The following is a 22,869-nucleotide window of genomic DNA, read 5'->3' as shown; positions in this document are numbered from 1 at the left end:
TGATAGAGGGATATGGTACAAGTCGGTTTACCTCTCAATGCCATATTCAACAATAGACTTAAGAAACTCCTCTTGACAACTTAATTGAATTCAGCATATTCCCATATACAGCTAGGCATTTACTAAGGATATAAGATTTCATCTGACAATTCTCTAACTGGGAAAAGGTACTGCTATTAAAACATCACGCATGACATCCCCAAAACTGAGCATTTCATCTTCAAAAGTATTCCTAGCCTTACTAACAATGAAACTATAGTTGTGTTCCTCAAAACAATCTTATACAAATCAACTGATTTGCCTAGAAATTGCAAGCCAATGTCAATTAGGAGTGAAGCCTCCAGAAATCCTGACTTTCATTCCTCAAAGCATTAAATTATGCACGCTTGGGTTTTAAATTCAAGTATTATGCTTCTCGAGGAAGGTTACTTTGCATCTTTGTAAGTTTTAAGATGAAACATTGTTTGCAAAATGAGTAATTTCATGGTGATTTTAACAATTATCCTATTCTAGAATGATATTATTGGGTAAGTACAAAATAAAAAATATGTTCAACAGTCAAATTAGTAAATAAAAAGGGTATATTTGTTTTACTATAATTATAATATAATATAAATATAATCAGCACCGGAATTCAGATTAATTACAGCACTTTCTGCTGTAATCACCAACTTTTCTCTTCTTTGGGCAAAGAAAAGCATCTGAATGTGCTTTCCAGGCATTTGTCTGGAGATACTAGATGTAAAAACAGAAACCACAAGCCACCATCACAAGTAAACAGTTTGTTCAACAACATCCAGAGATGGGGTGCGAGGCCCAAGGGCAAATCAGCCTGTGTGAGGCCCCTTTAACGCTGAGAGGGGCGGGACTGCAGTCGATCCGTCTGGCTCCCACCCAGATACACAGCACCCCCAAAACGCAGGGCCCAGCATGGTCGCCCTGATTTGCGCCCTCCCAAAGGACAGCCCTGACAACATCAAACAATTCTACCTTCACTAATATCAAAAAGGAATACAATTCTTGAGGCCAACTCTAAAGCACAGAAGAAAAGCCTTCAAAAGTAAAAAGGAAAATTTTGGATTCTCACCTGTGAGTCCTCATCTTTGAATGACCTCTGTGGAGTCTGCTTGGCATCGGACAGTTCATCTGAAGACTCATTTTTTCTCTTTTGTTTTTTACCCAATGTGATAATAAGTTTGCTGTTGCAAAACAAAAATAAGAACAAAATCAATGCCATGCATATAAGTTCATGCAGTTAAGATAAAAATCATCTAAATAAAAAGGACTTATTTTTCACTTTATGACAAATATCATACTAGCAGACATGAAAGCAAGGATTTAGGTCTCATCTTAGAAATTTTGCAGTCAGCTTCAATGGAACATAACTGGGCCCTTAGTAAGGCAGATGACTTGAAACATTTCCACAGCTAGTATTTGCTATTTAATCTGCAATGATTAAATACAACAAATCTTATTGAGAACCTCTGTATTTCTTCCTATGGGCAAATGTCTACCAACTTTCACAAACACCTCACTATGTCAACCAGGAAATTAAAAACTAAACACTTAAAAGCAGCTGACTATGTACAGAGCAACAATTGAATGCATGTCACCTCCAAATCACCTCCAACACAGAAATTCTGATTTCCCTTTATCTGAAGCATGAAACTTCAAATACAGAAGCTGTAGGTCTGAGTAAAAGTATAACAGTAAACACAAAATATATATCATAAAACCAATTTCTATAATGTGTAAATTCACAGCTTCAAATAAATTACTGTTTGCTAAAAATTAGAAAACTGCAAAATGTGATTTTCTGGAATTAAAAACAACCAAACCAAACCAAACCAAACCAAGAACTAGAGAGGTCTGTATTAACTCAACAATGGCAGAATCCATAAACAAAGCTGAAGACTCGAATTGTGGGTAAATTACAATTCTAATGGAAAAAAAGAACTAATTAGTTCTTAGTTTACATTCAAAGGTTACGTAGAGTGGCAATATCAATAATATCATTCATTTGTTGTTAACCAGAGGATGTCAAAATATCTATATATTTTTCATTTCTGAAATCTGACAAGTGCTACTCTTCAAATGTATCCTCATTGGAATAATCACAGAGTGATTACAATCAATCCAACACAATCATGGATAAAGAGCTGTCCTTAAATATATACTTTACATAATACAGATTTGATAATTACATGCTATGTCAGCAGTGAGATAATTGTTTTAGCATACAAATATCTTCTGCTATTTCACAGCTTTAACTAAAGATAGGACCTTAGTCTTTATTCACTGCTAGTACCATTATTTTACATCAAAACAAGATAGGACACATTAGATATGTGAAGAGTAAAAATAAATGTGGGAAACTGACTGGATCTTCCCCCCCCCCCCGCAATTTGATTGCGTTTTCTAAGGTAAAGGAACAAGTAAAACAGGTGGATCATACAAAACCATTATGCCTCCAACCATCCACAGAATTATGAAATCAATAAAATCCTAAACCACCAACCTGAGCAAATTAGAAGAAATAGCCCCAGCACAAGACTGGTTGGTGTGAACAGATCTCTTCCTCATGCATCTGTGGCTTTTGCAAATAGGTAGATTTGACTGAGTTGGATTTGCAAACCACCTTCTTGAATGATCAACTGAAATGCTCAGCTCTGCCCAACACTTAATTCAATCACAAGTTTACACATTAAAGGCAACACGCCTTGTCCATATTAAACTTTGAAAGCATGTTAGTTAAACATGTGTCAATGAAATCCTAGACTGGTGATTCTCAACCTTTTCAGGTTCAACACACCCCTCTATAACTTTTCTGGCTTTAGCTGCACTTCAGTTGCCTCAGCTTACCTTGGTGGTTCTCAGTTGGTGTGCTGCAACCACCACCCGGTAAAACCAGTGGCATAACTAAAACGTTTCACTTCCCAAGCAAAATTCCTGTGTGCCAGGGGAAAAATGGATAGTCTCAATTTTAAAGAAACATTTTCAGGTTCATTTTTACAGTATATATGCCACTTATCCCAGTCTTTTTTGCAGGGAAAGCCCCTCCAGCTGCAAAAATACTATGGCTCACACCTACAAAAAATAAGCAACTATACATGCAGCTGAGGATCTAAGCTGTTTAGTCACTGTTTAAAACCTTCTAGGGTACACTGCAAAATTCACGAGGTTGCCCATTTGACCATATCTTAAAGATGTTCCTAGACCTGTCATAAATCTCAGAATCATAGTTAAGTAGGGCTGGAAGGGACCTTGGGAGGTCATCTAGTCCAATCACCTGCTCTCGGAAGGACTGATCCTGACTAAACCATCTCAGTCAAGTGACTGTCTAACTTGCTCTTAAAAACTTAAAAGGAGGGAGATTCCACAAACTCTGGATAGCTTATTCCAATGCTTAACCACCCTCCAAGTGAGAAAGTTCTTGCTAATATCCAACCTAAATATTCTGTGCTGAAATGTAATCTCATTGCTCCCTGTCCTGTCCCTTGCAGCCAGAGAGAATAACCTATCTTCATCTTCCATATAACCACCCTTCAGGTATTTGAAGACTTTATCAAATCCACAACTTCCTTTTTTTTCCTGACTAGTGCTTTCAATCCTAGTTCTTTCTGCCTTTTTTTTTTTTTTTTGTAAACCATGTTTCCCAGGCCTCTCCTTAACTGGCAATTCTAAATTATTTGAGAAAAGTTCATTCTACCTTGTCCATCTGACACCAATTTTCATCCCTTTTAATAGACAAGTCACTTTATGAGGAAGAGAAAAGATGTACAGGTTTCAGAATTCTAATATTATAAAACTCTAAGTCTATCTGTCTGTAATGCTTTACTCATGCTCTGACTGGCTGATAGAAACAGCCAGAGTGCTCCAAGCGTGGGGGAGTGCAGCCATGATTCTGAAGCTGAGCAGAGGCCAGTGCTGCAAGCAGCACTGAGGACCAGATGGGTTGGGGGACCCAGGGCCAGCAGTGCTGGCCTCTGCTTCCCCCCACCCACTCCCTGCAAGAGGCAGAACAGCAGCAGCATGGGGCATTAGGTGGTGGCATTCCATCCCAGCTCCCCCCCGCACCTCGGTCATTCTTGACAGGCAATTGTATAGACCACTACAGAAGCCGAGTCAGAAGTCTACAGACTATACCTTCCACATTCAGCTCAGGATATGGTCCTGGTTGCAATTACAGGTGCTCTGGAATACCATGTCACAATTAGCCAGATCTCAGTATTCCTAAAGGCCAAACTGCTTTACTCTTAAATTCTCAACCCCCACCTTTTGGCCAAGTAGGACTTATAGACTGATTTCCCTCATATTCTAGAAAGCAACTAATGAATTCATTTGCAGCTTGAGGGCAGGAGAGGTATTATCCTTGGGAAAGAAACCTACAAAACCAGAGCAGAGAACACATGGATAAAGAGCTCCAACTGAAGTTGGATACAAGAGGGTATAAGATAGCAAGAAAAGCTCTGGAGTGATCCAGTCCTCCCTAGAATACTGTGGACAGGAGAAACTAGGCACCATAGCAGTTTGCCATAATCCCATTCAAATGAAATCCACTTCCCTGCCAACTAACCTAAAGTTTAGCTTGCTTGTTCCCATATATTGCTGAAGTAGGACAGAGCAAGACCTATGCTAGGGAAAACAGCAATCAGTACCTGCAAAAAAGAAGCCCCCACCTATGTAAAACTGTAGAGGGTTATGATTGTCCCTGAACAATGCAACTACATAAAATCAATATGCCGTAGCAGAATCCCAGGACCTTGCTGGCTGAAAATTATCTGGAAGCCTATCAAAAAAGGAGAGAAGAGAAGAAAATAGCAAAAATTCCTGATAAGTGAACCTTCAAAGGTTGTTGCCAAGGAAAAGTTATAACTTAGCAAGGAACCATTAGGATTCAAAATATGGATCACACACTCCACACAGTAAAGGCAGAATTAAGATATATTGTCTAAGTTCAAAATGTTAACCGATACGATCAATGTTTTTAATGGCAAGCTGGACGGCTAGCATCCAACATGTCTACTGACTTTCCACATACAATTTCTGTGCTCAATCTAAATTATTATTTACTAAATATCTAAATCCATGTATTATTAGTACAGGTAAAAAGCTGTGTCAATCTGTAATTGTCACTTGTTGATCCCATCACTAAAATAATTAAACAAAAAACAAAGCCAAACAAATTAATGCATACATTTGATTTGTAACTAAGACTTTTTAAGTGAGATTATATGATTTTTTTTCTCTTTGAAGTGGTAAATGAACAGTAAAGCCAAAATCATAACCTGTCCAGAAAGGTATGATTTTAAAACATCTATATATCATTTTTGAATGGAAAATAAGTATTAAAGGAGTACTTTAATAATGGCAAAAAAAGAGAGAAAAGAGTAAATAAACTGAACAGAAATATATTTACAATATTTTTATTTTTTCAATTGCTATATTAATACAAAATATATTTCCATTAATACATGGTGCCAACCTAAGTATCCAAAATTGAAGAAAACGTCAGAGGTGGCCTTAATTTATCTACCTGTGTATCTTTTATTACACAATTGCATATATTTTTCACCCACAAAACCAGTCTCATTCCTGTCTGGCATTTTATTACACTTGAGAACTTACAGAAATGTTTAAGATTTCTTCTGCTTAAAAAGAAAAATTGCCCAGAATGCCCATGGTCTGGAAGCGAACTGAATCCCACGTAAGCTGGAAACTTTAGACCAGGGCAGGCAATTATTTCGACTGGAGAGCCGCAAGGGTAGCCCCGCCCTTTGATGGGTACCCCACTCCCTGGTTGTCATCTTGGAACAGGAAGTCCTGTCCTCTAACCCCTGACCTTTGCCACAGAAAGTCCCTCCTCTTGCCCCTGGAAGTACTCTTTTTGGCAAGGGGGTTGCCATCTTGGAACCAGAAAAAAACAAAATATTCTAAAAATCGCACATTCATTACAACATACACCATTTTGATTTTTTTTAATTGTCCTGATATATATGTGTTTGCACAGTGTACATAGTGGTGATTGCATAATAGCTTAAATATAGTTTTACTTTTGTATATTGTAGTGCGGTATGAATGGGGTATATAGAGTTTATGGCGGGCTGTAGGTGTGTGTGGGTATTTGTGTATGTGGGGTGTAGGGGAGGGTGTGGGGGTGGTTGCTTCCTGACTGAACTGCATATTTTCATAGAATGATCAAAGTAAAACTATAATATTATTTAAATAAATAAGCCCAACAACCTGGTACTTGCCACTGCACCCATTATCTCCACATACCATATTTATCTAAACACAAGATGACTTCAAATTGAAGACAAGACCCCCCCAGAATTAAATTCTATACTTGGAAAATTATAAACTCATTATAATTTTCCATGTAAAGAATCTAATTTGTGGAAGGTCACCTGAAAATTGGCCTCACTCCTACAGCTATGGCAGTGGAAAGTAACAGATGAAGGCCAGACCAACAACTTGTCCTTCTGCCCCCCATGCCTGAGCCTGCCTCCCCCTGCCATTCACCCCTTCCAGTGCCTGCCCCCTGCCACTTGCCCGCATGTTGTCCCTCTGCTACCCCATACCTATGCATGTCCCATCATCTGCCTCCCTGTGCTCCATGCCCCATGCCTCTATACCTATGCCTGACCCCTGCCACCTGTTCGCCCATGCCTGTGCCCCTTGCTGCTTGCCCCCCCCATATCTGTGGCTACCTCCCACCCGACTTCTAGCTGTCACCCAACTACTGTCCCTATCCATGCCTGCCCCCCCCACACCTTGCTTCCCTCACCTTCTGCACTCCCATGCTGCCACTTACTTTCTGCTGCTTTGCTCTTGTTCCATAGCAATCACTAGCAGCCCTGGCTCCATTCTGCCCAGCCAGGCAGAAGCAGTGGTGACAGCTCTGGGTCCAGCTGGGAGCAGAGCAGCTCAAGGCCAAAGCTAGAGATAAGCTGCTGCCTGCCTCAGGTACCTGGATCTATGACAGGGGTGGGCAAAATATGGCCCACAAGGCCATTCTATCCAGCCCACGGGGCCCCTAAAAATTTTTTGAAAATTTAAATTTATGTCCTTGGTTCCTGTAAAAAAAAAAGACAGGAACCAGGGGCAGTAGGACCCAGGGGAATCCTCAGCAGGCTCCTGCAACAGCAGGGCCCACCAGGCCCAGCCCCCCTAGCCAGAAGCCCCACCAGGGGCTTCTGGCCTGGGACCACGTGGCTACCCCAGCACGGAACGCTCAGGTAAGTGGGGGGAAGGGGAGGGGGAGGGGAGGAAACGATCTGGTGTGGAGCATGGGGAAAAACAGCTTCTCCCCTGCCCTGTGCTCCCTGCTGCAGCTGCTCGCAGCCCACACGGGGCTGTACTGAGCAAGCACAGGCAGCCCCATGTGGGCTGCGAGTGGCTGTAGCGCAGGGTGTTGGCCATGGGGTGGGCGAGGGGCCACTTTTCCCCTGCACTCAGCACCAGCTTGTGACCCAGCCCCGCACCAGCTCCAGGTATGCATGTCAGGGCTGTGCCACAACAGCAGCAGCTGCGGTCCCCCCGCTTGCTGCACCAGGCAGTGTTTGCTGCTCCTGCCCACCTGGCACAACCCCGATGGGTAAGCCCAGAGCTGGCGCGGCCCAAGCTGGCAGCAGGGGCGGGTCACAAGCTGGTGCTGAGTGCAGGGGAAAAGCAGCCTCTCGCCCGCCCCATGGCCAGCAGGGCGCTGCAGCCACTCGCAGCCCACATACAGTTGCCTGTGCCTGCTCTCGACAGTCCCGCATGGGCTGCGAGTGGCTGCAGCAGGGAGCGAGGGCCACAGGGCAGGTGAAGGCCACTTTTCCCTGTGCTCTGCACCAGCTTTTTCCCCCTACCAGGGAGCAGGGGGTCAGGGCTGCATGCTGTCTGCCCGCCTGTACTGCGGGGCTGGGGGGCACTGGGAGTGAGTGAGCGCGGGAGCATAGGGCCCACACCAGTGTCCCAGGGCCAGTGCCAACAGGGCCCTGAGCAGGGTGGCAGGAGTACAGGGTCCCAGCCAGAAGGGGCTCTATGGAACCAGGCCAGGTCCCCCCTCTCCCTGCTGGTGCAGCCCAAACTGGCTCCACAGACCCCTGCCAGCCTGCGCCCTGCTCTGGGCCCCACCAGTGCTGGCCCTGGGACATGGGTCCTAAGATGGTGACTAGCGAGTGAGGCACCTGTCAAGGTGCGGAGCTACCCATGCAGCCCTCCGCAGCTTGCCAAAGCTGGCTAAGTGGCCCTCCACCCAAAATAATTGCCTGCCCCTGATCTACGACAAGGTTACCCCCACCATGTTATTTGCAGGGGAAGGGATGGGGGATGTGGCAGACCTCATCTTGGATTTGGAAAAAATTAAGTATTACTGTTGTTAATGAGTTAATGGTTAAGTACTGAAATTTACAAGTTTTTAAAATACTGTTTAAAAATGAGTACCAGTCAAGACATCTATTCAAAAAAAATCTGGGGGGTTATTGGGCTAATAATACATAAGGTCATACAACAGCCACAGAAAAATGCAGATATAGAATTAGTCTTTTTCTATATGTAGTCTTTTGCATCCACTTCTTTCAACTCATACATTGTTCAGACTTAAGACTATTTTTGGACTTCTTTGGAAGGCTAACATTTTGCATTTAAAAGAAGAGAAAAAAGTATGGTCTCTTCCTCCTCCCGCTGCCTTTGGCTTGAGAAACTAGTGGAGGGAAAACACCACTGAAGAGACATAACTGAGTAACCATAACCATAAAAATGAAAGGTCAGCAACCAGGAGAGATCATGAGCAACTGTGATCTCATTTTTTGACACGGGCATTGCATACAAACAATTGCATTACATCAAAAGTGTTACTATCTGAACTCTGTAAATTTCAGTATTTTTTGATGCACGAAATCTTAAAATCTCTTAGAGATTGTAATGAAAATCTTTTATATCACCACAGCATCACTGCTGAGTGACTGCTTGTCATTAGATACACATTTTATTCAGATACTAACTTTGTTCGAGTTGGTAACCTGTAACTGAGAATCAAAAGTTGAGTCACTTTTAATAAAAAACTTTTAGAACCCCAAACTCCTATGACAAATCTAGTGTTTACTATAAAAACATATTTAAAATACTCATTCTGGAATAAATGTGTGTGTTAGTTCTGGAATTATTCTTTGAATTAGTCAAGGAAGTAGACAGAAGTGCTGAGCAAAACCAAAGGGGAATCAAATTCAATCCTCTGAAAGACCAGGTCAAAGTCTAGAATAAGGCAATGTCTTTGCAGTTGTGGGATTATACAGGAACATATCCATTCCAATGCATTACTAATGAATTCAAATAGGTTCCATAAATCACCTAAGAAGCACTGAAAAAAAAAATCACTTAGATCAGTCTCAGAATTCACAAAATGACTCCCAGTGAATCATTGTTACCTAGATAAAACACCAATTTTAATTATTTTGGACAAATTGTTTTTGCTGCCAATACAGGTGGAGAAGAGAGAGGAGGGTTACAAGACAACACCCTTGGATACTCTAAATGACCAGAAGGATTTCCAGTTCTACCTTGTTAACTCTATAATGTGCAAATCTACCATGCCTTTTAACTCTATACTAACCTAAAGTGAAAATCTAAATTTTGTTATTCTGTGAAAAAAGTGACATTTTTATATTCAGAGCCTGCTTGCTTTAACCACAAAAATAAATCAAGACTGTTTTTTACTTCTGTTAGCCTTGGTAAGGGAACACAGCTGGCAGTGAAAGCATAACCTGTAGCTCATTTCCTTTGTGCAAAGTCATTTACTGAATTCCAATCAGTTACACTTGGACGAACCTATTAACCATCATGACACTGTGTAAATCTCACTGAGGGCACAATTCAGCTCATAAAACCTTTTACCAGCAATTCTGCCTGAGGAGAAGTGAACCCAGTTTGATCCCAGATCACTCAGATCCCAGAATTAATTTGCACCTCTACTGGTAATAATTGAAAAAAAACCTTTCCTTCTTATAAAATGGAACATATCTGATACAGAAATAATTTAGAAACAAACAAACAAGAGCTGTATCAAGTCATACTGGCAAGAATTTTGCTTTCAAATAAAACAAAAATACATAAATGGTAAACATAAATATTCTGAACAACTTCTTAAAATGCATTTGCCTCATTACGTTCCAGGCACTGCTGTTAGCTTTACCAATATTTCTGTCATCAGTCATTTTTAAAATAAGTTGTTTATAAAGGATTCTCTAGTGCACCGCAGAATTATGGAAATTTCATTTTCACTTTGGAGAGATGATTTATTTTTGTCTCTTAATTTCCTCATTGTATTTAGTTAGCTTGGATTTAAGGAGGAAGAAAGGGGGCTCACGTTAAAAGGAAACATTTTTTGTCTCCTAAAGTTTCTCAAAAAAGCCTGAAATTGCAACAACAGAAATTTAATGTCTATTTACTCTTCCAATTTTAGATATCTAGAACTAAAAATACCATATTTTCCTCACAACGCACCCCCTTTTCTCCAAAAACCAGCTGCTGGAAATTGGAGTGCATATTATATTCAAGAAAATATGATATGGGCAGGTTTTGCTGTTTATGGGCGAAACCAAAAGTAAATGCTACAAAGATCTACAGGGAGCAGAATGGTTATCAGGTTCAACTCCTTAGCTACTGCTACTCTTACTTACTACAAGGAAATATGTCTTCTTTCTGCCTTTCAAATACAAGGTGTGCATTATATTCTAGGGCATGAGGCATGCAAAAATATATTTATTCCCAGGATAAAGGCATAAATGTTCACTATATTTTAAGTATTTTCTTCCATACAACGCCTGCAGTCCTTCAAACATATTAGTCAAGCACAGTATTTACTGTCACAACTAGTCCATTTAAGTTTAATGGATTTCAGTTTGCTTTAAAGAAGTATTCATTTATTTTATCTGTAAGATACAGTAGATTCACCAACTCTCCTGAACCTCAACTGTCTCTATGTTACCACCCAAGTAATCTTTTCCAGTAAATGCGTACTAATTCCAGGATTTAATTTTTTAAGATTAAAATAAAATTAGAAACAACAGACATTAACATTAACATGAGGCTTTATAGTCAAAACCAAATTTAATTACTTCCATTTTAAACTGTATTAAAAACTGCCCTTTAAGCCCCTTATCAAATCTTATTTAAAAAAAATATTTTAGGTAGCCCACTACAGTTCCATGTTAAATATGGTTTTTGCCATGAGAGTGGCAGTACTTCACTTTTGCCAAACGGGTCTGGCAGAACTTCACATATTAGACACGTTCTACAATGTGCAATTCTAACAGGCCCTTAGTCTGACTATCAGAATTTAGTCACTAAACCATACCATCCACCATTTGTACCAAGGGGTATCAGCTGGTGACAGGACAGAACTATTATCACAGAGGAGCCAACTGGGACCCATGTGTTGAGGCTGGTGGGACCTGCCAACTGGTTTGGAAGACCACTATCCTGAGAGAACCTGATCAGGCTTCTTTCCTACTTAAGATGGGAATTCTTGCCCCATACAGTATGTGCTGACTGGGCATGGGTCACTGAAGCCATGTGCCAGATGCAGGGAAGGACAGCCTGATGGCAATTCTCTTTCCTGTGTATCAACCATTCTGCTACAGCTTCTCCAACATCTTCCAGGTGTCCCTAGATGGGCTTCTGCTGTGGCAATGGCATCAGCCCTGGCTTAGAATTTATACATTGAGTTATTCAGGAATGCTGCCAAATTTTCCTAAGAGAAAACTGAGAAAAAGGAAATGGTATTTTTAACAGTTTATATTTCAGCAAAAGCTGCATGAAATTTCATGAGACAAAGAGGCACTTCTATAACCTAAAGGACTGTTACTATGCCAAATATCAAAACCCTATTGAAAAACTAGATTTTACTTTACATAATGGAATGAGCTAAGCAAACTAAATACTGCAGTCAGAACCAGCTCACCCTACATGAAGATATTTCAAAATGATTAACTAATTCAGGTGCCAAGCTTCAGATATTCTAAAATGACTGGATTGTTAGAAAAGTTCTAAAATCTGTACACTTTAGCTTCTGTAAACTGTCTCATTTTGGGCACCCAAAGATCACTTATTTTGGCAAATTTATGCTACATAAAATGTATGCACAATCATGTAAACTAGGTACAACAGCAATCACTAAAGTTAAGTGTGCAAAACAGTTTTCACTGTAGCCTTGGTTTCCTACTTAGTGTGTGTTTTTATACATGCCTTCAGCAAAAATGTTTAAAATGATTTCTGAATAAAATGACAGCTCAAACCAAATTATTTATGCTCCTAAGCTTACAAACAATCACATACTAAACACTAAACATGTAAACAGTCTCCCTGAAGACAACTCATCTAATTTAATAAATTTAAAAGTTAGGTGGACCTGTCTGTTTTTGCAACATATGGAAAATTATTATGCCATAAATATGGGATCCTTTTATCTGTTTTGCTGACAATTTACTGACAGAACAGGTCAGCCTGGTAGCTCTCCTGCATAAGCAGAAGGCATAACTTTCTGATAAAAAGTTGTGTGTTTGTTTAAATAATGTAACCATTTGAAATATTCATTTTTTGACTTAAATAAAAATACTCTTACTTAACTATGTATTTCTCTGATCAGCATCAAAAAAACCACCCAAATGGAATTCATACAGAACAATTAATTCATAATTGTGGTGATTTACATATTCAGCATTTCAAAATACAAAGCACTGAAAATAAAAATCCACAACTATTGTATAATATATATTTAAGTACAATAAGAAGCATTATTGATATAATTTCAGTTCAATTCTGAATATTTCACCTTTTTACATTTAGCCATATCCTGCTTCACCAAACAGATTTATTTTTTATAATTTCCTTCATTATCCAAAAGAAAAGAGCTTACCAGCAGACTACAGACAGTGAATACTTCAGACACCAGAAATTCAGCTGTCTTTCAAGAACATTGCTACTGTTTAACAGCTACCACTTATAACTACCTCTATAAAATAATGAAACTGGCAGGAAATGAATCTAAGCCCAGGCAGAAAAATCTGCTTCCCTCTCCCCTCCCCACTTCCATTCTTTAAAGGTCCCAAACCAAAATCCATTGAAGAGTAGAAATATTCCTGTTTTAATAACTTCCAATAAATTTAGATGAGGCCCAAAACAACCTGATGAAAAATGTATTTTGAGCATTCATCCGTTTAGATTTTAATATCTTATTTGACACCACGTCATGAAATCTTACTCGAAAATTAATCCAAATGGACATGGACAGGAATAGCACCATGTGAACAGAAAATGACTGTATAATTATAAACAAAAGTACAAACATTTTTTTCTACTTAAACAGATTTTCACATTAATAAGGAAAGAAGTCTTATGAAGCTTATCACAGAGACTTTAGGTACAGTCTTATTAATGATCTGGAATGGACAGAAGACTGCATATTAAATGATATTCACAGATAATTTTAAAAACTGAAACAAGTCGTTAAGGGCAGGAACAAAAATAAATGCATAAGTTTCCACAGAGATTAGAAATAAGGGTAATGCACAACAGAACATGTTTCACTTAGGATACCTGTGAGATAATACAACATAAAGAAATTATTCAAAATACAGCTAATAAGCATATGGGAGAAATCTGAAACTCATCAAAAATAAGAGACTAGAGATCTAATGGTGATCAGCAAATCAGTATGATATGCCAAATAATAAAAAAGGATTAAAGGATTAAATTAAGACCAGGAACACATAGTTTGTAGATCAGCAAAGTTTCACGAGTGACACCCATCATTCTGGGAGCAGGTGCCTAGCTTAGAAGCAATTTCTTTTTCAGTATTTGGAACATTTAATACACAAGACTGCACAAAATTCTAACAGATGTACAACAAGGAGCAATGTTATGCTTGTAGAGGGATGGCCTTGATAATCTAAAAGGGCATTTTTACATCAGCCTTTCTTCTGTACTTGATACCAAATTAAACACATGAATAAAAGGCACCAGAGTTAGTGTTACTATTTTTTTGAGAAAAATGCAAAGTGAAAATATTAAAAACATCCAAGCCTTCTATTTTATTTGAAAGCTTAATATCTCCAGATGTATATACTGCCCCTTCTGGTACTGGACCAGGCCAAAATTACAGGGAGGAATGCCACCTACAGAATTTCTAGCAACACTTTCCAAGGCATCTTAAACATCCTTTGGACATTCCTCAAAGTACCAACCTACCTCAACCCTGCTAATTTTGCCAAATGTTATCAAATGACACAGCAAACTTATGGCTGCAGAATACATAGTGAATTTAAAATACAACTTGACTGCAAGTGGTCTCACCACCTTGCCAATACCAGAGTTTCTCAAATACTTCTATACAACTCATTTCCTAGTGTTCATTAGACTTCCAGGTTTTTCTTAAATGTGATCAAACAGGTACTGATATAAAAATAGAATTAGAACTTAGTATAAATTTAACAAAAACCCCTCAAATTAAAAAGACATGACAAATAAAAAAGAAATGGGTTTAAGACTTTTAGGGCTTGGATACACTTGAAAGTTAATAGACTGACATACAGCATGAAGCCTCAAATCAAGTTCAGGCGGTCCACAGAGGGGGCCACCTGAACCCCCTTTGCACCAGATGGACTTCACTTCGAGAGGATTCTTCAGCAATGGACAACCCCACTCCACCTGAAGAGAACTCCTGCAATGAGACTATATGGACCAAGACACTTTCTTCAACTTACTTCCTCCACCATTGCGGACCATTGTATGGGTTTTGTGTGCATCTATCTTCTTTCTCTCTCAGTGTCACAAACCCCCTCCTTCCCCTTCCCCCACCTCCCTCTCCCTGCCCCCAGGCTTAGTTGGCTAACACTGTATCTTCTGTAACCTAGTCATGTTCCCCTCTTCACCCCCATCCCTCTAATGTCAGTCCCTCGCTCAGGTGATTTGTATTTCCCTACTGGCTTTGGCATTTTTTGGATTCACAATCATAAACACCTACTAATAAAATTCAATCCGTTCCTGAATAACTCCATGTACGGACACTTAACCCTGGAACAAAGTGACTTCTTCCTGTTTAGCTTAACCCACTTTGGAAATGGGTTAAGTTAACAGGAACAGGGCACTCCTGCTCCAAAGTAAGTATGTTAATACATACAGTTAATCCAGAACAACTCTATGTACAGGCAAGCCCTAAGGAGGCAAATATCCATTATTAATACACACTTTCTACTTCAAATCAAAAGCTGAACAGAAATCAAATCAAATTTGAACAGAATTAGAAATAAATAAATAACTCACTTACCCTATTTTTGTTTTCTCTTTAATTTTGGATGAGGAGCCAGTTCTAGGTTTTTTGCTCTCCTTGTCCTTTGGTTTGGATTTAATTTTTCTACCTTTCTTTTCTTCTTTTCCTTCAGCTGAAACACTGGGGAAATTCTCAGGACTCATCACTCGTGGAATATTTCTCTCCCCTCTCTCTTTTGCTTTTGCAATTGCCTCTGATATTATGCGATTAGCCTTCTCTTGCTTACTTTCAGACTCCACTTTTTTCTTCTGTTTCTTTTCAGACATTGCCCTCACCTGGGTATTCTGCAATTTATTATAAGCTCCTGAACCATCGGTTTTCTTCGAGGAAGGAGGCTGTAAGAATAAAAGCATTAAATGTATAATGTTCCTAAAATCATTTGCCAAACCTTTTCATTTGGAATTGCACAAAAAATTTAACAAAAAAAGTAGACCAATGCAAGTCAACAAACAAGAAAAAAATGTACCATTTCACAAGACAAAGGGATAGGTTTCAGTATACACACACACATACCAATTGCTGCTTTTAAAATGGTTCCACGAACAGAAAACCAATAAGAAAGATTTTCCTAATGTTTTCATAGCATTCTTAGCCACCTCTGTAATTAGATATACCAGTTCTTAACCTTTTAAATATTTCTGAACGTTTGGACTGTATTTCCACTAATTATTTATCGTCTCAGACAATTTGAAAGAGTAGAGAGAATCAGTAATGGGTACATCATCTGAAAGTACCATAAAAACAGGATACACCTTACAGTTAGATAAGAGAAATGGTATTAAATGTACTGCTACACAAAACTGATATTTGAACTTAACTAAGATTTACAAAATAAAGAAAGTAATAAAGCAAACAACAAATAGAAATAATGTACAAAGTGAGTTTTTACAATGGTAATGTGCTTGGAAAAAGTATTTATTTTATTTAAAATTAGATGACGTTCAAGTCATTACTTGAAAGAGTTAATTTGTGCGCTTTTACTGTCACTTATATCTAGACAGAATTGTTTATGCTAGAGAGAAATTCAAAATTCAAATCAGCAATCTCTCTGAAATAGACTAGAAGACATGTCATTGTTTTTCTTTTTCACCCTTAAGGAATGGAAAGAATTTCCTATTCAAACAGACAAAAAAAACAGCAGATAACAATTCTGTTATGTTCTCACCCGTAAATGTGCCTCTGACTACAGCACGAAGAAAAGCCACCAGGAATTTCCAAACACATTTTCAGGCCAAATCCAGTGCGCTTCACTGGATACATTTTCTATACGTGCCTCATCAAACGCTTAATAGCAGTGCTGCAGCACTGGGAAGGAGGCAGAGTTTAGGATCACTCACTAAAATGCCACCTTAAGGCCTACAGGCTATAACAAATAACCAAGACTCGAGAAAACAGCAACAAGCTCAAGATGGCGATGCAGCACGACTCCCGCAGCAGCAGCCAGTAATAAGGAAGGTTATTCAATCCCATTAGCCTTTTAGCCCAAAGAACCCCTCCTCCTCCCACTCATTCAGGCTTTCACTTACCCTTCCTCTTGGCCTCTTCACTGAAGACATTTTTGGCGTCAGACAAAGGCTTGCCCTCTGCTTTTTCACCACCCCAGGCAGTGCTCAAGAGAAAAGCATTGAAAGAAGATTGCTAAATGGCCTATTTAGCAAGCTGCAGCCAAGATATGCACAACCCTCCACAAATACACATTGTGATTTATCAACATATTTCTTCCCTGACAAGTACACATCCACGGTTCCTCCAACTCAGGTATGACGAAGACTGTCAACCTCTCCTACAGAGCAGAATTTCAACAATAGCTGTAAGCAGATAGCCAGATTCCAACAAAGCACAGAAAGACATGAATGCACAAAGCATCAAAATGCATCAGCATGAATATTAGAGATGTCGTTAAAAATACTGACTCCTTCTGCGGAAGTAGGCCAGCAGATGGTGCTACCAGTTATTATTCCATTAGACTCTGCAATTTAACCCCCAATGGACTGTTCTTCCCTACATGTAGTACAGCGGTTAACTCTTACTTTTCCACCTCCTGCAGTAATAGTAAGAATTTTTTTTTATTTAAGCAGCAGCAGTCTCAAAAACTATCACTTCCATGCATTAGATTCTGCTGCAGTTTTACATTTATCATCTATACCTAAACAGCCAAAATCCTAAACAACTCTGGAGACTGAATCTACAGTCATAACAGCTAAACACAGTATACTAACATATTTAGCACACAGGATAAAAGGTAGGAGTGACTGTGCAATGTTTTCTTTCAGAATGAATAATTTGTACAGATTTCTTTCATTAATCCACACAGTAAAGATTTTTTTTCTAGCTCTCATTTTCTTATCCTTGCTTCTCCCCCAACAAAGAAATACAGGATGCTTTGCAGAAGAATCTCCTCAATTCTAATAGACTTCTGTACATTCATTTTTTTTTTTAAATAGGGATAGAGTATTTAAAATTTTAGCATTTAAGATTAAAATACTATGTGATGACATGCTGCACCTCCTTAATATGACTATTTAGGCAAATCAGGCCAGCAGATGCATTTTAGTTTTAGTTTTTTTAAAGACTTAAGAACAAAACAAAAACAAAACAAAAGAAAATACACAGGAGAATTAAGTATTTCCTAACTATACTAATCATTCTTATCACTTCCCCTCCCTTCAAAAAAAATCTGGAAAAAAAATCATTGTTTCTGAACACTGTTTAAAACAAAAACAAACAGGGCAAAATGTTTAATGTGTTCTTTCCATTTAGTAAAATATTACAATGATATTAAGATTTTAAACTATCCTATGAAATAGCCTTTACATTGTTCAGGATTTCATTTATACTAAATAATAATAAGAATGAATTAAAGTGTTTTTACTTCAGGACTAAGTTTTCTGTTCTATATAACATAGCCATTGAGTAAAAATAAAAATAATTCTGGATGCAGGTATTTTAAATCTAGCAGTTTCCCTGGAGTCATAATTGCAAGTCTAGTTTGGTTTCTTTAAAAATCAGAGGCTCCCAAAAATTACTGATGCACCGTTATACTATTTATAGTAATACCAAATATAAAAGTATTTATTGTTAACAAGTTGTTATTTTACAGTGAAAACAACCAACCTCTCATGTTTTCCAGTTCTCTAAAACTGACTATGAACAAAAGTCTTGCCACTGGATTCTCACTACAGTTTACGGTCTACTCTGGAAGATACTGAAATTAAGACCTGATTCGTCCTTTTAAGTCGGTATCAATCTTCATACGAATGGATGATTTTTTAAAATAAAATTAAACCAAGAACCAAGACCCCCAAGAATATACACAAATATCCTAAAAATCAGTAGTGTTCAAACTTGTGGCCCTTCAGGCCAAATGAGTGGCACTGGCCTGGTCTACAGGCTAGACTGAGCCCTGTGCTCCATGATTAGGCCCTGGCACCCAGCATTTCCCCCTCCTTGCCCCATATTCCAAGATTGAGCCTCAGAAGCTCAATACTGCCCCTTCCCACCTGTGCTGGGATTGAGCCCGGGGGGGCTAGCTTGACTCTTCCCGGCTCCCACCCCGGTGTGCTGTAATTGGGCTCTAGGGGCTTGACACTGGCCCCATGTACCTAGGGCTGCCTCCACCTGACCCTATGTACTGGGATCAGGTAGCCTAAATCAAGCATGCAGGGTCCTGGACCTCCCCATGGGTTTGGAAATTTGACAGTAGGGAAACTGTGCCACTGTCTCCCGGAGCCAAAATTTCCAGACCCGTGTGGAACCCCATGGGCCAGACTTCATGGTGCTATAGGCCAGATTTGGCCTGTGACCCACGGCTTGAGCAGTCCTGTCCTAGATCAAAAGGCAAAAAAAATTCCCTATGCCAACAAACTGAGAAATATTCAAATAGTCAACCTGTATTTTTATAAACAATCTTTTTAAGGAGATTCTCAAAACATTTGTTACTTGAAAACTAAGAATTCCCACTCTTCGTACCTTTTTAAGCTCAAAAATAAAAGCCACTAGAATGCCTATCTAGAATTTTACCAATGACCTGCATATTATATCTTACTTTAGAGTTGCTCATAAATGCTGGTCTGGACTTCTGCATGTTTTGGCACACTGCTTGTTGTTTTATTCTATCCATTCTAGTTCTAAGCATTTTTTCTGCACCTCAAGCTTGTAAAGTGCACTCCACAAAAATGATCTTATTTACAACCAACGAGAGGGTACACTTTATTGTTCCTTGGTAACATCTTCAAGCAACCTGAAAAGGGCATTTAGAAGAAAAAATGGTGGGACCGGTCACCTCTCTTCAGATAACACAAAACATAAAACTGCACCAAGAAAGTCATTGCTGTGATGGACACCAATGTTAAAACAGGTGAACAAAGAATTAAGTTCTTAGGAGTAAAATTACAGGGGATGGTTCAGGCACACCCCTACTCTCCACATCCACCACAGAAATTTATATGGCCTTTGCAACTAGATTATGATTCTCTGCCCCCACCACCCCCCCGCAAGTTATTGTACCATTATTATTATTCTGTAATTTTAATACTGTAGCTTTTAAAATAATTGTAGTTCAGTCTATTGAACCTGATCATGCAGGATTAAAAAAAAACTACTGAGCACCCAGAACTCCCAAAGATTAAGCCAATTGGCAAGCCAAAAATATATTCCCCCCTCCCCCTGGCTGATGATGAGCATCAAGAATTCAGTATGGGAATATCCTTTTCCCCATGTCTTACAAAGCTACTCACTCTCCTGCTTATCAGTGGTAAGCAAGAAAATGTTTTCTAGGAAATGTGAGAGAAAGGTGGAAGAGGAACCCTTAAGCTATTTGTGGATTTAGAATTTAAGATTTTATTTGAAAAATATGTTTCTAGCATTCATGGTTGCAAAGATAATCTTCCAAATTTAACTGGATATAAACCAATGCAGTGTTGTCATCTTGAGTCTGCAAAAAGACAGCTCCAGGGTATCTGCTGCTGCTAACAGCTTTGCCAAGCAGCAGAAGAGTGAAATTAACAAGACTCCAGTCAGTTCCCCTGCTGCTATTCAAAATCCTGTGGGCAGCAATGAAATTGTCAAGAATCATGTCAATTTCATGCTGCTGCTGTTGCTGCTTGGGAAAGCCATTAGCAGCAGCAGGTACAGCCAGTATAACTAATCACAGGGGAGAACCACAAAAAAGAGTGAATGTCAGAAAACAGCAGTGGAGACTTCCTTAAACATGCCCTGCCTCACAACAGGCAAGGGAATGATAACATAGGAGACATCCAGCCCTTAGTAGCAGCCAGGAGACTCTGGCATTCTGTTCTTCTAGTAACTATAGCTCATATCTGTATTAGTGAAACTAATACAAAAGCAACCAAATCCCCAAGCAAGGGCCACAGATAAAATTTCAATAGAAACTTTAACATTTTCATCCTTCCCAGCATCTGTGGCCATTTTGCTGACTGGGCTTCTAGCCCTTATTAGCACTAAGGCTAAGTAGACAGTCAAAAAGCACAAGGTTGAATCAATTCAATCTTCACAGGTTAGTCTAAGATGCATAGATTGACTGATAAGCAAGTGAACAAACATTCACCTTTGCTTCAGGAAATGCAGCCACATGTTGCAGTGGCCCAGGCCAGAAGCTGGGGAGGGCACTAGAGCACACCTTCCTGATAGGCTGGAGCAGACAGCTTGGGCCAAGGCTAGCACATGTACCCTGCAGGGGAGGGGTGGGGTTGTGAGGGAGGTGCAAAGCATCCTGGGAAGCTGGGAGACTGAGTTAACCTGAATCTGGAGAATATCTGAGACAAAGGTTCGATAGATCAATTTAACCTAAATCAGTTAAGTTTGATACTATATCCATCCAAGTTTAACTTAAACCAGTTTCAGCCATTTTGAAAGCAGTTTATGTTGGGGGTGTGCCAATAAACATTTTTTGGGCCAATACTGATGGCCAATTATTAACGAGACCTATCAGTCAATACTGATCCGATTGCCAGTATACAGCCTGGCAGCTTGGAGAGCAGAGTCCAGCTGATAAGTCTGTTTAGGGAAGGGAAGGAGGAGGGAATAGGCATGTGAGGTACCAATCAAGGCCCCTGTGGTGAGGGAGGCAGTGGGGCTGGGGCAGGGGTTGGCAGGGCATGGGACAGAGCCACGAGTGACTCATTTAGGGAGTGCAGAGGGGGTGGACCCCGCAGCTGTGCACACCCCCTGGGAGAGTCATGGGGGGCATGTGCCCCCTGGATCTGTGCATGGGTCAAAGGTTGTGCCAGCCTCTTCTCAATGAGGAGGCTGGGCTGGGGCTGCACTCAGGCCGAGCGGGGAGGTGGGGGAAGAAGGAAGCTACACTAGAGCTACCCCAAAATTCGCTGTATCCACCCCTCCAAGCACTGCTGCCACCTGGCCCAAGCACAGCCCTGGCCAAACCCCCCATGCCAGGAAAAAACCAGCACCACCCCAGCCTGTCTGCAGCAGCAGCCCACCCTCGCCCCACACAGATCTGGGGGAACATGTCCCCCATGGCTCCCCCAGGGGTGCATGCAGTTACAGATCTGAACTGGTTTCTGATCACTTATACCAGTTTGTGTAATTTCTGTCCCTAGCCTAAGTGCCTGGTAAATGAAGACCTTCCTTAACAAGCTTTGTGACCAAGTCTATATGACACCACTTCCTTACCACAAGGAATCAATCCTGTCTGAATGGACTGTTAGGACCATTAGCTAAACTGAAATCCATCTTAACAACATTTTCCCTTGAATACCACAACTTACTTTAAAAACAGCTGTGCTCCCATGGCAGCTAGAAAGATCTATTACCATGCAAGAAAAATGTAGTAGCAAGCTTGGCATCATCTAATTTTGAAGGTTAGTACTAAGGTTAAGGTTCAAATTAAATTCATAATCTTACACACACTTAACTTTAAATAGATGAGTTCAAGGAATCTGAAGGCATTCAGGAAACCAACCAAACAAATGCAAAAAAATCTGCCCAAGTCCCAAACACAGGCCCAAGTACACTGCCTGAAATGGAAGGCTTGCTTGGGTTTGAGATAGGAATAATTCCCCCCTCTACAGCCCATAGAAGAGAAAATTCTTAATGGCCTCTATTGCCAGACATGTCTTTGCATTACTGGCTAATGAAATCATGTAGCTATAGATCTGTTAACCTCAATTCCAAATTCCTAATGCAGAGGTATTCATGGGTGGGTTTACTACAGTAATAATGCATATACCCCTGAACATACCCTTCCCAAATATCACCCTTCCTGCTCCACCAGCAGAACACTAGTTTTACTATAAAAAAAATTCTTCTATGCCTTTTATACAAGGATTTCTTCTGTGCTTTTTAGGGATGGGAAGGACTTGATACATACAAACTGCTTCTGTAAGCATGAAACATCAGGGCTTTAAGTATCCAATTTCTGCCATACCAGACAGTTTGAATCTTACATATTAACATGCCCAGGAACCAATTACCACCACTCACTTTATTTACAATTCTATGTATTTTAAAGAAAAAGTAGTAAGAAGCACATTCTTAGTGCCTTGTTCACATCTTTATACTTACTACTAGTGGGAGTA

General features: G+C 39.8%; 1 protein-coding gene across 14 annotated transcripts in view; it reads right to left on the bottom strand.

Moving 5' to 3' along the window:
• Positions 1–22,869, bottom strand: part of CHD9 (chromodomain helicase DNA binding protein 9) — a 204,980-nt gene that overhangs the window by 120,964 nt on the left and 61,147 nt on the right. For 11 of the 14 annotated variants that reach the window (XM_090061866.1, XM_090061871.1, XM_090061872.1 and 8 more), the window contains 2 exons: positions 15,311–15,648; positions 1,088–1,199 (listed from right to left, as the gene is read on the bottom strand). In XM_090061866.1, the coding sequence (XP_089917992.1) occupies positions 1,088–1,199; positions 15,311–15,648 (450 nt within the window). Of the gene's footprint in view, positions 1–1,087; positions 1,200–15,310; positions 15,649–16,478; positions 16,738–16,839; positions 17,233–22,869 lie in introns of those variants that run through there. The other 3 variants (XM_090061875.1, XM_090061877.1, XM_090061879.1) reach the window with 2 other exon arrangements.

This window comes from Crocodylus siamensis, chromosome 9, assembly GCF_052110815.1.
Source record: "Crocodylus siamensis isolate JL-2025a chromosome 9, ASM5211081v1, whole genome shotgun sequence".
Taxonomy (NCBI): domain Eukaryota; kingdom Metazoa; phylum Chordata; order Crocodylia; family Crocodylidae; genus Crocodylus; species Crocodylus siamensis.
This window is presented reverse-complemented; position numbering and strand designations above follow the sequence as displayed.